Source organism: Zonotrichia leucophrys, chromosome 5 (genome assembly GCF_028769735.1).
Source record: "Zonotrichia leucophrys gambelii isolate GWCS_2022_RI chromosome 5, RI_Zleu_2.0, whole genome shotgun sequence".
NCBI classification, from domain to species: Eukaryota; Metazoa; Chordata; class Aves; order Passeriformes; family Passerellidae; genus Zonotrichia; species Zonotrichia leucophrys.
Genome location: NC_088175.1, coordinates 28,715,007 through 28,731,991, shown reverse-complemented (window position 1 = coordinate 28,731,991; position 16,985 = coordinate 28,715,007). Strand labels below are relative to the sequence as shown.

At 40.5% G+C, this 16,985-nt stretch overlaps 1 protein-coding gene across 1 annotated transcript; it reads right to left on the bottom strand.

Moving 5' to 3' along the window:
- Positions 1–1,016: 1,016 nt before the first annotated feature.
- SLC39A9 (solute carrier family 39 member 9) lies at positions 1,017–16,882 on the bottom strand. Its single transcript, XM_064714689.1, has 7 exons — positions 16,639–16,882; positions 14,311–14,419; positions 9,657–9,848; positions 7,222–7,290; positions 5,988–6,073; positions 4,005–4,139; positions 1,017–2,232 (listed from the first exon to the last, which is right to left on the bottom strand). Exons 1-7 carry the CDS (start codon positions 16,732–16,734, stop codon positions 2,002–2,004), a joined length of 918 nt encoding a protein of 305 aa, XP_064570759.1. The 5' UTR covers positions 16,735–16,882; the 3' UTR covers positions 1,017–2,001.
- Between the last annotated feature and the right edge of the window lie 103 nt (positions 16,883–16,985).

Genomic DNA, 16,985 nt, shown 5'->3' with positions numbered 1-16,985 from the left:
TTGTAAAAATCCCAAAACCAAAACAGACCAAAAAAAATCGAAAAACACACAGAAGAGGATCCCATCCACATAACTAATTTGGCAGTGGCTTTTCAGAACACAATATTGAAGGTCTAATATTAAAAAAAAAAAAAAAAAGTTTGTTTAGGTCTGAAGCACTAATTTTATCTGAAAAGACTGCCTTATGGGAAAATATGACTTCTAATAATTTTGCATTGATCTTACACAGTAAAACACACAAATGAACAAGCACTCCTGGGAATCAATACTGGGTTCAATCCTGGGATTCATCAGTATTGTTACAGAGCCAACAGACAAAGCCATCACTAGTCCAAGAGACAGGCCATACCCATTACTCCCTGAACTAACAGACAAAAAGGACAATAACAAAAATGTAAAGAAATTATGAGGCACAATGGGCTCTGCAGTTTAAGTAATAAATGGCATGACAAACAGTCACAGTCATTCATATGCAAACAAGAAGCACTTCAGTTAAGAAGATATTTCTTCAAGATTCTTTTTTAAAAAAACAACAAAAAGAAAAAAGAAAAATAGATTTGGCAATGTTATCTTCAAAAAGTGTAGACAAAGTATAGCTTATAAGGGGGCCAGCATTAAAAAGTTTTCCCCTAAAGAAAGAATTTTATGCTGATTCTGTGCATGTCAAACATTCCTGACTTTCCAATGCACATTACAGTATAACATGTTTTACACAAGGGAAATAATGTCTAGTAAGACAAATGTGTGCCATGAAAACAGAGGGGTCTTTTCCCACTCCTCTCTAGTGAGAGACATCAGCAATTGGCAGAAAGTCCTCCAGGAGGTTCACCAAAACTAATGCTTATCAGTAAGAGGCAAATGAACAATTCCCAAAGGAAAAGCAAAATGTCTAACAGGTCCACTGGGAACCCACCAGACTGGTTTTTGGTGGGTTTGAGTTTTTGCTGTCCAGAACTCCTTTAGAAACACTTTGTATTCTATCTGCAGCATAAATACTTAACTAAACATCTTGTTTTGTTAGCCGTAATACCTTTATTTAGTGAAAAACCCACACAGCCCCCCACGGATTTCAGCAGTTCAGGTTTTTGAAAATGAGCTAGTAAAGTTCTCTGGTCCCTCAACAGCTGTCTCCATCAGATTTCTACTCCTCAGAGCCCAGAACAGCTCCATCTCAAAGGGCACTATGGGTATCTCTCTCAACAGAAGCATTAGGGTATCCCAGTAGCCAAAACATAATTCCTGCTGACTTGACTGACTTGGCAGAAGGCTATCTGCCAAGAAAAAGTCCTTTTTAGAATTTATTAACAATTGAATAAACAATCAAAACACTATTCTCCTTGCTTCTATCCTTTGTCTTAAACAATGGAATACACTGCAAAACTCATTTGCACTTTCTTAACCAGCTGATTTCTTCCTCTAATCCTACACATTGTCCACATAATTTCTTTCCTATCAAGTGACACCTCTGTGACAGCAGCAGTGTTATACAGAGTTCCCAGTGCAGCCCATTTCTGCAGTACAATTAGTGACAAGCATCACAAGGGCCAGTAGCATTGCCAGGACAATGTAGAACCGATGGGGGAGAGCCCCCTTCTTCATTAGCGAGACTTCAACCTCCCACAACGCAGCCATCCTTGGGTTTTGCTCTCAGCTGTGAAAGCTGAACTGCAGGATACTTTGGTGATTGCAATTTTGTGAGTTGCTATATTCTTCCCTGCTCACCTTTCTTAAACTTCAAGTTCCATCTTCCCTGAGAATAGGGCCAGAAGTAACAATTAAAATAGCAAATGTCTTCAGAAAAGAAAGTTACAGAGAATTTGTGTCCGGCTGCCAAAGTACATTTTGCTACACTAAAAACTTTCCCAGTATTCCTCGTTTTGCAATCAAGATTCCCTCTGAACTCCATAAAGTGGATGGGATGAATGATGGGTAAAAGAATGATAAAGGGAGCAGCAGACATTTACTGCTCATGTCTTATTGAGAACATTGAAATTTGAGCGTTTAGTGATGGTGTCCAATGGACAAAACTAGAGGAATTAGGCACCCTAATACTAGGGCTGCCACCTCCAGACGACTGAGTCCTTTTCCTCCAGTTGATTCAGGTTTGTGGCTATGAGCAATTCCTCCTACTTCTGGGAGAACATGAACTGTGGCAACATAAAGGAAAGTCCCAGCAGAAAACAGCATAGCAACTCCAGTGGCATTGACTTCTGAAAGGGCTTCTTTGCTGCTCTGAAACACAAAGAGCAAAAAAAGTGAGAATAAGCAGAAGTTCTTCAATCAGTAATAAAAATTTTAAAAATCTCCCAGTATCCAAGAACAGTAGGATTTCTATCAGGTCTCTTCTCACAATGACAATGGTTTATTGTGATTTTTTTGTGTCTTGCACCTTAAAAGTAGTGACTGGCACTCTGAAGTTGTGAAGGAGCAGAAAGGCACCCCTCCTGCTAGTTACTTCTCTTTGGACTTATGAAAGAAAAAACCCTTACGAAAGAACCCTCAGAAAAGGAAAGAAGTCAGAGTCTACTGAAGCATCTTGTTGATTGGCTCACAGCCAATGTACCAAACAGGTTTTGAAAAAAAATAAAATTCATATTGCAAAGTCACAAATTTTAGGGAGGACGCTCAAAGTTAACTTTTTTCCTCCCTTTTTCTGAACAAGGGGTTCAAATAAGACATCAACCTTTAAATATCTTCTCCACTGTTCTTCAGAATGAAGTCCCAGAACATCACTCATGAAATATTTCATTTGTATGTAGATACCCAAAACATTTCCAGCATTTCCATACAAACTTCATGAAGAAATGCATCTTTTGCATCAAAACTGAGCACCTCTTCACCTTCATAATAGATTAAGATATGCTACACATCAGTAAATGCAATGAAATGCAAACCCATGCATATCAGATTCAAATGCTTCTTCAATGCTTTCCAACTCAAGCATAATCTTAGTACTTGTGTTTACTCTCAGGTCATTTTTCCAAAGAGAAATATACATCACCTGGAACTACAAAACCATTGTGACAGCCCTGATGCCTTATCAATTCTCTGTTCTTTCTGAAGGGCAAAATGTAAACCCCACCCTTGATGAGGACACTTCAAAACAGTGTTCAAAGAGAATTCTCCTTTCTATTTACAGACCAAACCCTTTTTTCTGCTGTCTTTTGTACTATAATGTCAAATATAAATCCTATCCAGCAAGTAAAGGATTAGCCCAGATGATTTATTTAATCTTTCCTCTCGTGCCTTGAGTTTCATGAGATCACACTATATCCTTTACAACATGCCACCACAGCATGTCACCAGCAGGACACACCACAGCTGAGAAACACAGGAGCATCGCAGGACATGCTATGAGAAGCAGAAACAGTTCATTGTTTCTGCTTCTCATAGCAGAATATCCCAGTGTTACATAGCAGTGTATCCCAGTGTTCTGAGATTAAAAACTCATGTGCAGTGTCCCATTTCACAGACCATTTGTTGTACAGAGCCAAGACACAGCGATGCTTTATGGAGTAAGGCACAAGGACTGCTCTAGCTGAGGACTCAGCTTCTGACACAGACTTTGAAAATAGAGGACCACTTCTGGAATGGTGGGGGACGCTAGAGGAGATTATTTCCTACCTACATATTAAAAGAAGAATACATGCAACAATGCTGAAAATTACTTATTTAAATAGGCATCACATAAAACCTGCCATTTGAATAAACTGTTCTCAGTAGAGAGCAGCAAGAAGGATAAATAGAAATCATACGTTAAAAAAAAACCAAACCTATACCAAACTCTATAAAGGAGTTATGTCATTGATTCTGATGTGAAATGTATAGATTATTATTTGTTTTGTGCATTCATACTGCTACCTTTTCATCAGCTTTTCTTAAATCTTATTCTGCTGAATATCTCAAGCAGTTTGGAATTGTGTAATATGAAACTCATATCACAGTCCTTTCCCCAGACTTCACCACTGAGGTAGATTTTGGGCAGAACAAAACCATGGACCTACCTTGCTTAGTCCTAAGTATGTCACCATTGACATAACAGGTGCTGCTAAGGCAAAGACCAGCAAGTGTTTTCTGATCCGATTCCGTTCTAGCCCAGCGTGCATCAGGAAGGAAACCAGGCCAAAGGCAGCTGGTGCCTGCAAAACACAACACTCACTGCTAGTACAATACCTCCCACAGCCCCTGAAAAATGACAAAAGGTTGCAATACAACTTACTACATTGAAATGGACTGAACTGGAAGACATTCAGGGCGGGCACTCCATACTGCAGCTAACCCAAATTAGGAGCATTCTGCAGACTGCCCCACCTTAATAACCAAACCTAATGGAAACTCATGTTCTGGCTATCAGAAAACATGTACTTGTGTAGTCATTACAAATACTAAAATATTCATTCTGACTATAGTAATTGCTATAATTCCTAAGACTCCATCAATTTGGGTAATTTCCTTTTTCATCCTGTTACTATCACACATCCTTAGATATACAGTTTTTTCACCTGCAGTAGGAAAATTCTACAATTAACATGGGGAAGGAAACAATTGCCCAAAGACAAGTAAGAGTCAACCTGCATGTTAACAAAGACTTGAGCTCTTTTGATTAGTTCATTCCTGTTCTCATCAGGAAGCAAACAAACACTTCCTTCTCCCTCTGCTGGCATCCAGTTTCTTATCCAAAAGGCAAAGATGTCCCACTACTCACAGAATTTACTACACTTTTGCTTGTATAAAAACAATAGCAATCCACCCTGACATTTCTGAGGTAAGACATAAGATAAAAATACCTTAAGCATTTTTATACAGAGAATCTTTTTTTTTAACATAGAAGGAAATCATGAGTGAAAAAAAGATGAGAAAGACAAAACAATCAGACAGGATCAAAAGAATAGAAAAAAGACACCAGAGAAGAAGTAAGTTTCTCTTCTATTACCAAATATTCACAGGAGAAATTTTCCTCCTCTAAAATTTCCACAAGTCATTTAAGAACATTAAGAATAACAGAAGCAAGTTCCACCTGGCAATAGCCATAAATTAAGCTCCAAGATGAGACTGTGAGACTTGCCACCCTCAAAGTTATGCAAACCACAATTACTTGTATGAACACTGAAGAAAAGACATGCATTTTCTAACATTTTGAACATGTAATTATGTATGATTTCTGATTTGAATTTATGACTAACCACTATCATTCATGCATGTGCTACCACAAGGCAAATTTCATCTGCACAGGTATGTTTAGAGCCTACAGAGCCAACAGGCTCACATTCACACAAGTATTCAGTAAAGATCTCTCCATCTTCAAGAGCCACTGTTTGCTTGTTACCATCAGCAAAATTTTTTTTTGTTTTCCTACAAAAATGGTATATGAGTGAAGTTGAAGCTACTACAACAGAGGTAAGCAGAAGTTAATTGCTCTAATTTAGTACTCTGATATTCAGTGGTTTCAAAAGACTAATCCTTCAAACAATAAAACCCTTCATAACAAATCTTCTCCAAGACTGTTGTACCAAGCATGAAACTGCTTTTTCTCCCAATGCACTAGCATCTCCTTCTGTCTCTCACCCTTTAGAATTTCTTGGAATATGTCTCTTAGAGCCATAATAACCTTGGGTTTTTTTGTTTGTTAAATAAACACTACCACACCAGCTTCAGAAGAAGTCAGTGTGAAGCTGACACATTTTTTCATGAGCTACTCTTCCCTCTCTACCTCTGGAAGACTTTTCCCAACCTCTGCTATCAAGGCAGGCAGTAGGCAGTCAGAATTGTCTCTCACTTGCACCCCACTCAGACTTAGCATCAATCGTGCTCTTCTCTCATAGCTCATACCCTTGCTTTGTGGTCCTTGACACTGTACTAACCTCTCCATTTCAATGGCATTAAACATTTCTGTATTACATCACTATTGAAACTGTAGATCTTTAGCAATTCTTGTGAGTGTTAACAGTCTTTTGAAGAACAAGTAAGATTTTTTGATGATGACTCACCTTGTGCAACATAATCGCAACAAACACTATCAACTGGACACTAGTCTGAGAAGTAGAAGCTGCTGCACCCAATGCAACACCATCAGCTGAAAAAGGAGTGCAGATTCATAGATTATTCTTCTGCATGAGCTTCCCCACCCCCTCAAAGGCTGAGAGTAGAAAACACGTTGATTTAAGAAGCTCTACTACTGAAAATTGCCATTAACAATAGCAGCCCAACAGAGGATTCACTTGCCTTTGTTTGTTAAGCATAACACTTCAGAACATCAGAAAAGCCTCAACAAGAGCTGTCTCATACTTCCCAAGACCCTAAAAACCACAATGGGAATCTACTCCGTATTGACACATGACTTCAAACTAGAACAAGTAACAAGTTTAGCTGTTTTAGTCTTCTATACTAGAAGAGATTTCCTCTCTAATTAAAAAATCTGTTTTAGACACTAAGCATTGCAAGACTTTTAGTTATTACCCTTGAAATCATTTTTCAAATATAAATACTATTATAAATATTTTTTATCACTTACAATAATTACACTGTCTAAATTAAATAAAAAATGCAGATTATACTACTCGTTAATATATACACACTTTGTTTGGTGAAGTATCTTTTTGATCAACATCTTCTGACTTATCTAGACAACAACTTTCAACAGGACATGAAAGAGCATTTATACTACACATATATAGTGAAAAATCACAATGTGATCATGGCTTGAGTGTAACACACAACTAACAGTCAGTCCTTGCAAGTCAGCCCAAATGTGTTTCAGTCAAGTCTTTGTGCTCCACCTTATAACATCCTTTATTTCCCTACAAGATACTATTGTTTTAAATTAGTATTTTTTTAAAAACCCATCAACCAACAAACAAACCCAAAGGTGTTTCATGCAACTTATCAAATCTGCTAGCACATATTGAAACTTAGCAGCTAAAGGAGTCAGCAAAGGAATTGAAGAGGCAGAGAGTGAGCATCACATAACCTTTCATATGGGAAAAACAAAAGAGTAAAGTAAAGAGTAAAAGAGAAAATTCTGTACCCAAATAAAACTCCATGAACCATCGGAGCTCCCAGTTAATTCTGGGAAAGATCCTTAGTTCTCCCTGCCTTTTTTTTTTCTTTCTTTTATAAAAAGCCACGTCCAAAACCAAAACCCATATGTCTCCATCCCACCTAAAGATGACCCACACAGCAATGCATATACTTGTCAAGGACTAATAACAGGTCCCACATTACCTGCAGCATGGACTACTAGTCCCAGTGTTGTGGTGATTTTGGAGTTGCCTGATCTTGCAGCTTCTGGATCTGAAACAATCATGAGAACAGTTATGAGAAAGAGATCAAATGAATAAACTATGCCAGAAAAAATATTGTAAGTATCACTGTACATATCTCCCCCAGCTGCTTGGCAGTTGTATTCAAGACTACCAGCTTCTGTATTTCTGCATTAGATTTACTGCAAAATAGTTTGACACTTAACACCTTCACATCACCTGAAGTTTGCCAACAAACAGGTGACAGAGTCATGGACAATTCTTTGCAATTTGCAGGAGCTCTCTCACAGGCACAAGCAGATGTTTTTCTTAACCTCCTCAAATGAAATGTTAAAGGTCTGCGCCACCAAGAAAAAGAAAAGCTATTTTTGGATCCCAAGAATTCAGAGCTGCTTCAAGAGTCAGGATGATATTTCTCCACACAGCTCAAGGTTTGTATTTTCCTTCAGGTGGGTCAGTTTTTGTTGCAGTGATTATTCCCTGGCAGTTCCTAGTAAACAATAAAAACTACTTGTCACAGCACCAGTTGTAAAGATTTCCCTTTGATGTTATATATCACAAAGGAGAAATGCAGCCAGAGCTGTTTGAGATCCACTGTTTTGACCAAAATTGCCTGACATTTGCAGGTTAGCTCATTACACAGCACAACAGGGCAACATCAATATCCACTACTACACAATCAGTGGTGAAACCACTACAAAGAATCCCTGCAGGGTGGGTAAGCCCTACAAAGTGTAGAAACATCTTATTATTCAACTGTTTAATTTCAGACAGTTTGAGCAGCCATGTCTGAATTATCCCAGTGTTCTGTAAAACAGCTGTAAGCACACCTACTGTAACTCTGCAGTGATGCCAAAACAGAAATTCCAGTCCTTGTCTTTCCTCCTGCCTTGCCCATTACCCCCAAGTCTCTCTTCATTCCCAGGCACACATGCAGCTTCCCAATGAATCAGATCTAAACTAATGCATCCTCCTTTGGTCAGCTTTATCTTCTGAATGAAGGGGAAGCCATCTGAGTAATTAATTCCACAAGCTGCACTTGCATGATGGCAATGGTACACTCATTTCAACAGGAGGAGATATTCATAAAAAACGTTTCCTTTACAATTGCTTTGGACTGATTTGATTTTTTTGATTACTAAACACAAAGAATCACATTTGACTTCATACCTTCCTTCTGGCCTACTGAATTTTTCTAGTTTAGACAAAGTAACACCTAATCACTTGATAGGTAATAAACTACAAGACATTGATTAGTTCAAGAAAAAAGTGGTTTTTTTCTGTAGCTTTAAAAACATTATAAAAACACTGCTACATCTCCTGTGACAGGTAGAGGCTAGATAAAACGTCACTTATAATTCTGTTTTGTAGTGTGTATCTCTAACACAGATCACAGTCTTGTCCTGCTACTTGCTATGATCAGAGACACAGAAAAGGGTTATACCCCATACAAACCAAGAATCCTTTTGGAAGTTGCTCACCTGCATCTCCCTGACATCCTCATTGCCAGTGTTTCTTTAGAACAGGTCTGAAAATCAGCTACTAATAGCAGTGGCTCCACTTACACTTCTTCAGGAGTACACAAGTGACATAGCCCCTGCACTGGCCTTCCACCCCATAAAAACAGGCTGCACTGTGAACTGATGAAATCCAGCCAAAACATATCCCCCTGCCTTTGTATGTGTTTTACTTTTCCTTTAGGATCAATTCCTTATTTTTTCAGGGCCAAATTCCAGCATCAGAGGATGTTGTGTGGGAGAAAATGAGCAGCCAAAGGCAATAAAGTACCTTTTCAAATGACAGAACACCTTTGGTGCATTTCAAGCTACACTCTGCGCATAAAGTCACAGGCAGGAAACAATGGCAACTGTAGGCTGACAAATCTTTACATAAAGCAAGAAGTATTTTAAAGTACGTGAGGCTTTAGACTTGTGTGGGAGGTCCAGCTATGCAGCTCAAATACCAGAGCTTACATCTAATCATTCCTGCCATCTTGCTTAAGATAACTTGCTTGTTATCTTTGCAAATTTCACCAACATACAAGACAATTAAGTAGGAAAAACAAACAAATATAAGACTAACTGAAGTTTTTTGAAAAGCCAAAGAAATCCCCCAAAACCAGACAGTAATTCAGGTGTCAAGTCACCCTCCACCCCTACACCACATGTACTCATACATGTTATTGAGGCAAGCTCTCAAATTATGGTGAATTTTGAGATAGATTTCCAGCATAAACATTTCACATGGACCTTGGTATATGGCTTATGTTTTTAAAGTACCTACTGAAACTCTGGACATGACTGGACAAGTTACACCCTGGTAGCACTACAAGAAATAAATTTCAACTTGTTAATTAAGACTAATTAGCGAGTCTAACTGAAGTGAGCCTTTACTTACCATCTGCAGAGTGCACATGAGAGCTGCCTATCTGATCCACCAGGAGCATGAAGACAAAGCCGAGGACAAGGGACACCCCAATGTAGGCGTGCAGCCGGGAATGGTCATGGCCGTGCTCGTGCGCCGCCGGGATGTTCGCTGCCTTCTCGGACTCCAGCACGTGCTGCATCTCGCTCGCTGCGTGGTGCTTCCCTGCCACAGCAACAAACACATCAGCACTCCAAACACCACACAGGCACCTTCCTCTTCTGCCAAAAGCCTTCCTCACACTTTCCTGGACAATACACACAAGTCCTTGCTTATGCTCTTTTTTTAGACAGTGTTCTTAGCAAAGCCTGGTTGGTTTCTCCTCATACATCTTCAGCATGGAAAAGCAAAGAAAGTATTAATATGTTATAAGCCAGGTTGCATTTTAAATACAAATTAATTCACAAAAATTGCTGTATAATTCCTGTTTTAACTGAAGTTGCCTGTTTTGTCAATATTCAGAGATTCCATCAAGCAGTTACTTCATTACCTTCATTTGAGTGAGAAAATAAAATAGGCTCCATCCACTAAAAGATTTAATACCATCTTTAGGAAGATTAACTGATGCTGAGATGCAAACAAGCTAGTATTGATACACCCCATTGATACAGACTACAACAATGGTTAAGTCAAGCACACTGACCTACAAATGTCAGTGTAGGTCCGTCCCAGAAACCCAAAGTCCAAGCCCTGGGATGAATGATGTGTGGTTTCCTTTCCCTACACCAGCTATTAAAGCTTGTCCATGGTTTTTTCATTTTTGGAAGGTCTTTTGGATGGCAACTACTCTTCAGAAGCTTTAAAAACTTATAGCAAGAACTTGACTTACTCTATCAAGTCATTGCCTTGCTGGAATATTCATACTTCCTCTTGGATGAGACAAGGGTATGTTCATCCCACTATACAAAATGCCACAATGCCATTGCTACAGTCAAAGCACATCAGAATAAGCTTGGTAGCAAAGACTTCACACAGATCTTTGCTGAACAATATTCACCAATAAAATTACTTTGGACCACACAAGATTTTTACCATCTATAGTATGAAGTTGACTTTGCTTCAGATCATTTCAAGCCATAAAACTGTATAAATCAGGACAATCTTTCTGACAGGGATTGAACAGTTTCAGCAGTTAAAACAAAGGACTGAATACAGCAAAGAAATATTATTTGCTAGTAGCACCCAAACCAAGGTTTCACTACATAGGTTTATAATCAAAGAATAATCCAAGTCATGATATGTTATTTTTTCTCAGCCTACAAGGTTGAAAATCAGAAGTTATTTATTCCACAGCCTGTTTGCCCACAGGGGAATACAGAAGTAATAGTAAATTACTTCCATATCAATGGAAAACACTAAAATGCTCACTATCAAGCAACCAATCAGAATTAAGCTACACCTGAAAGAGGGAAAACAAAGATTTCTCTTTTTGTTTTTCCACTTATATGAATATATCTCAAAGTTTCCCCTAGTTGCATCTTTCTAGGTTTAATTATGCAAATAGGTGAACTTGGAAAAAAACCCCCAGAAAGCTGTTCTCATAGTCTTAAGTTTAATTTTGAATATCCTACTTTACCAGGAAACATATTAGAAATAATTTTTGTAGTTAAATCTGTCATACCCATTAGTTCTGACCCTTTGCAACATAAAAAAAAAATTCAAACAGACTGTTGTTAGACACAATACTGTGAGTTAGACATGGAGTCTGAAGCCATTCACAAACTCTTTTTTCCCTAGGTATATACTGCTATTACTACTGCAGTACTGTGAAGTGCCTTTTTGCCATACACCAAACAAAGGCACAACCCAGGCAGCTCTACACAGCAAGCTGTGAGTCAGACATGAACAGTATGCCCCATCTGGGCAAAAAGTGTTAAATCCCACCAATGGTCACAGCAATTGTACTCACTGCTGGCTGTGCCATTGCAACAGAAAATCAGTGTCATGGTTTGAGCCTGGCACAGAGCCAGTGCCCCCCATGAAAATGCCTCACCCTGGTGTCTGCTGTGAGATGTGACCAGGAATAAGCAAAACAGGCTCCAACTTAAACATAAAGAACACTTTATTACCTAAAACTACAGGAAAAATAGGGAAAGACTATAAGAAAAAAGAAAAAAATTGAAAACCTTACAAAAAAACCATTTTCCTCCTCCCCCACCACCTGACTTTCTCAATCCAATACATTCTCTCAAAACACCCGGTACGACACTTTAGTATACTCAAACATCAGTTCATGAAGAGGAAAGGAGTCCTTCTCGTTCCATAGGCTTTCCTGGAAACACACTGAGACCTCGTGTGCTTCTCTGTTACTTCGGCACCGCCCGGAAGAAAAAAAGTCCTTCTGCCGCTTGTAACATCGTCCTTCCATGCCCAGTGCTCTCACCACTGACGGCATGGACCAGAGCTGCTTTTAGGGTTGTCTTTCAAGGATGCCTTGTCTCACTCCAAAAAGGCACAGTCTCTGCTTTTGGGACATCTGTCTCCCCCATATTTTTCCAACCCCCTGGGGCCGGGGGGTCCTCACGAAGAACCTTCTTGGTTTTGAGGCACTGCCTCCCCCTAAATGCAGTCTGTGTCACAGGAACAACTGAGTCTATAGCCACGAGAAAAGTCCAGCCAAAAGGCCACTCCAAATCATCTCTCCCCATCCAATCATCTCCACATTCTCCGGGCCAGGTCCTTATCTTATCTCATCTCTTATCTCCCTTCTTATTCAGCTTCGAGGAGGATTAGCATTTTTGCAAGGCCCCAATCATGCAAGAAAGGGTTAAAAGTTTTCAGTCTCTGTCTGTCCTGGGACGAGATGATACTCCCACACGTGCTGCTGCTGCGGCCGGCCGCTCTCCCTCCCCCCTTCTCCTCCTGGCTGGCTGCCATCACATTCGGTGCCGCCGGCTCTCTCTCTCTCTCTCCTGGGGGGGGGGGGGGGGGGGGGGGGGGGGCTGGCTGCCCGATGTCTCGATGTCTCTTGGGGCTCCCCCACCCTTCCATCCTTGAAAGCCCCCTCAACCCCCACCTCTGTCCAGGCCCCAGGCCTACCGCATGGCGGCCCCTCCCCCGCCCAGCAGCAGCGGGCCGGGCGGGGGAAGAGATCTGACCTCTTCGCCCGACGATGTCCCAAAGAGGAAGTGCCAGGGCAGTGCCTTGCTTTTAACCCCTGTGTATTCTCGGAGGTGTGTCCAAACCCCACTGGCCACACCGGACGCCAGTCTCAAACCCAAAACCTTCATTGGTTTGACCACAGCTTCCCAGAATTCCCACTCCTTCCTGGTCAAACCATGACAATCTGTCAGCTCAGAATTAAAATGGAATGGAGGGCAAACCCACTACAGCTCATTAGAGACATCTGACATCAGAGTGCACAAATTATAGTATAGTATAAAGGCATAATCAAAGCTTCTTTCACTTCTTGATAAAGGATGGTTTTATATATTATCTCCTATTTATTCTAAATCTAAGCAGAACAACATAAATTCAGTGGAAGCTAAAACAGTATACATTAAAGCATGTTGCTAAAATGAAATTTAGAAGTTTAGAAACACAAAACCCAGTTTTAGTTTAGAAGTTTAGAAACCCACCAAACTACAGGAAAAGCAAAGAACTACAGGTGCCTCTCAATCCCAAATTAGCAACAGCAGCACACCAGATGTTTGCAAGGTTCTCTACAGCATCAACTTTATAGTGCTTTCCCCTGCAATCAGGAAGCCATTGCCATTTACCTTCAAAGTTTTGATTCTGAGTGTACTGGAAAAATCTCATACATGCAATGGTCATCTCATAGCCCAAGTCTGCAAGCAAAACCAAAATTTCAAGTGCACTTCCAACAGAGGTGATGAGCCCTGGCTGTTTGAAACAATGTCAGAACCTCAAAGTGAGGTCTGTTAAGGCTTTTGGCTGTAAGACATGTGCCTCACAAACATCCCTGCAAGACACAATCTCTGCTCACTTGAGCTCTTCATTAGAGATGATGAGGTGGTTACAACAGTGACAACAGACTGGATGCTTGAACACAGAGATTTAGATCTGTAATGTATATCACTAGCCAAGAAGAAATGCCTGCTACTCTGTAAATCAGCCATAACCATATGGCTATATAACCATAATACATAACCATAATTTTCAGCTAAGTATATTAATTCCAAGATGCTTTTCAGCTTCAGAGGAAATTCTTATTAGGGCAGGGATTTGTAAAACACCTCCTGCAATTGCTTTAATGAGAAGCAGTCTAAACTACAAAGAGAAAGCAGCCAATACTCCACAATTTCGTTCTCTGCCAAAGGCACCCTTACACCTCCTTTGAAGTTCCAGGGGAAGTGAAACTCTCCCTAGAATAAGAAACACCACACATGACCTGTCATAAAAGGCTGTTATTCCAGGAACAGTACAGTATCCAGAGCCAGAAATGATTGGATAACTCAGTAAGAGTCATCAGTCTGCATGATCATATCCCTCAATGTGCAATATCATGCCTGTAGTGGTTTTGCATTTCTATGCCTGCTTTGGGTCATGCTGCTGTGAAGTTCTTCCATCAATCTCTTCTTAAAAACTCCAAAAAGAAGCCTCAGTATATCATAACACACCACAATCTAAATTATCTTGAATGAGGCCATCTGGGTTTGATTCTTACCCTCCAAAATGTCTTCATAAAGTGCATGTACTCCTTCTGGCACAATGACAGCCAAGGCAGTTCCACACAGGAGCCCAGCACCCAGAACAGTCACCAACTTCAATCTCTCCTGCAATTAAGTACAAAACAAGTATCATCTTTAAGAATGAAAATACTTTCTTTACTCTCCCTTATTAACAGATGTTGGGGAACGGGGTTACTTGTTACACAAATATTGAGATCTTGCAATTAAACCTTAACGACTATATATAAACATTATGTTTTTATAGTAAAGAATAATGATTTTATTCATATTTTTGGAATAACTTCTATACCAAAAATAAAAACTTCACATAGTTTTTTAGCACTTGCTGCGATTAGAGTTATCTTCCTAGTTGTATTCTAGTTTGGGACAAAAAGCTTAAATGCATCTTTCTCCCAAACTAATTACATTCTGTTTCACCAATAAACTCATCAATTCACTTCCTCCCGACTATGCTGACAGGGTAAAGTCAAAGCCAGGTACTAAAATCCAATTACACAGACATGTAATAGGGCAGTTAGCAGAGGCCATGACTCAGTTTCTGTAGGAACCCCTATCATGTAACACGTAGCAACCAGGGGAGTTTAGATCCCCTGACAACTGTGCAGCACACCCTCAGTGGCAGAACCACCATCACCTCCCATGCTCAATGAGAGGTCTGAGCACCACCAAAACATTCATGTTAACTCCTGAGGCACAGAGAGCAGCATTGGAACAGCAGGAAAGCACTTGTTGCTTATCCTTGTTGTGCCACCCGTTCTCCTTCATGCACTGCAGCCACACAAAGTGCTCAGTCCCACTGCAGGATGCTCTGGGAGATGCACAAGCAGCTTCCTGAAAGCCAACCAAACGTGACCATATGGGAACAGCTGCAGCATTACTGGGGACAACTCCAACAGTAAAATGCAAGAGATGAAAACAAGTGTAAAGCTCCCACAAATATGCACTGTAAACTTGCACATACAATAATTACACTTGGGAAATTGTCATACAGTGGCAATCTACACGAGCAGATAAATTTTCAACATCTGCTGTTCATAAAGTAATTTTGCAAAAATATAGTAACATACAAGGAAAAACCATTATTTTTATCTGCAATACTACAGTATTTTTTGCATACACACATAAACACAGAGGAAAGTGTCAGAAGTAATACTGATTTATTACAGCTGCAAATATATAGTATAGCTTGCCTTCACTTGGACACCTGTGAATTTTAAACATCCATTAAAAGAACAAGTTATCATTTCAAGGCAAGTCTCCATCTCCTTTTCAGTACAAAATAGCTAGGTGTAGGGAAGACAGAAACTTAATAAGAACAGCCTACATACAGAGGCAAAAGGAATACACCTTTATATGAGAAATCAAACCATTTCTGCTAGATACATTTGCATGTTAAAAAACAAGAACACCACAGTAAGCAGGGCTCAAACTCCATGCAGCCCTCTGACTTGATGGAGGACAAAGGCACATTTCTCCTCCAGCACCTTGCTTCCTAAAAGTGCTTGCTTTCCAAGAGAAATGGGAACCCCTTATAAGAGTGCTCTTACCACCACAACTAAACTCTCACTACACCACGCCTCTATAAAATAACCATCATTCAGAAAGAGCAAAACCCCTTGGGTATCAGAGGATATTAGGAAACCTACAGACACTGTGACAACTGCCACCACCCCAAAAACTATTTCCTAGAAGTACACAAAGATGTTTAATCAGGAACTCCTGTACTGTTTGGAAACTCACCCAAACTATGAAACCCTCCCTCTCCTTTAACAGTACCTTATTTACCCTAGATATTTTTCTGAAAAAATGCCTTGAGCTACACAGGGCAGTAACTTGAAGTTCTACAGTAATCAAAGAGCTAAGGTTTAATTTTCAACAGTGCAAGCTGTGAGTAAAATTGTGAATCAAAGTTTTTCCAAGAATGTTCTAGGACTTGTTTTTAAGAGCCTTAATTTGAGTAGCCCACAGGCACAAAAGAGATAACCACTGACTTCAGCCATTTCTTACACAAGCTTCTAAGAATAGCCATGCTTACTCGTGTCCTTACACTACGTGCTGATACTTCGCTTCACCTGTTGCAGACTCGACCCAAATCTGACGAGTTTAAATGACCACTGTGAAACAAGCATAATTTTACACAGCAGCTTTGAATGAAAATTAACATTGCACTCATAACTTTTAAAGATAAAGCTTCATCCTTAACAGCGTTGCCATATTACAAGGGGATGGCACCAACTCCCACTGGGAGACCTCTCTGGCTCCTCCTTTAGCAATTAACGAGGAGTCTGGCGGAGTTGTCTTACCTCAGAAAAATTAACTGCCAAGGGTATAATTCCTGCCACATAGCAGGCGACCAGCATGGCCAGGGACAGCAGGCAGATGGAGGGGAAGTCATCCATTTCGCCGCTTTCTGTCCGCTCCCTCGAAGTAAAATCCAACAGCAGGTTTTCCACCTCTCCGCAGCGCACGCCTTAACCCGTGCAGACACGGAGCTCCCAGGAGAGGCTTTCGGCCATGTCTCTCTCTCCCGGCGGCAGCGGCCGGCTCGGCCCCCAGCCAGGGGTGCGCGGCCAGGGGGCGGGAGCGGCTCGGCCACGGGCAGGCGGGCCCGGCCCTCACCTGAGGCGGGGGAACTTTCGCCCGCACCGTG

Coding starts and splice junctions, on each gene's coding strand:
- SLC39A9 (XM_064714689.1), bottom strand. CDS start 16,734: ATGGATGACTTCCCCTCCATCTGCCTGCTGTCCCTGGCCATGCTGGTC. Junction 14,420..16,638: donor TGGCAGTTAATTTTTCTGAG/GTAAGACAACTC, acceptor ACTTAATTGCAG/GAGAGATTGAAGTTGGTGAC. Junction 9,849..14,310: donor TTATGAAGACATTTTGGAGG/GTAAGAATCAAA, acceptor TTGCTGTGGCAG/GGAAGCACCACGCAGCGAGC.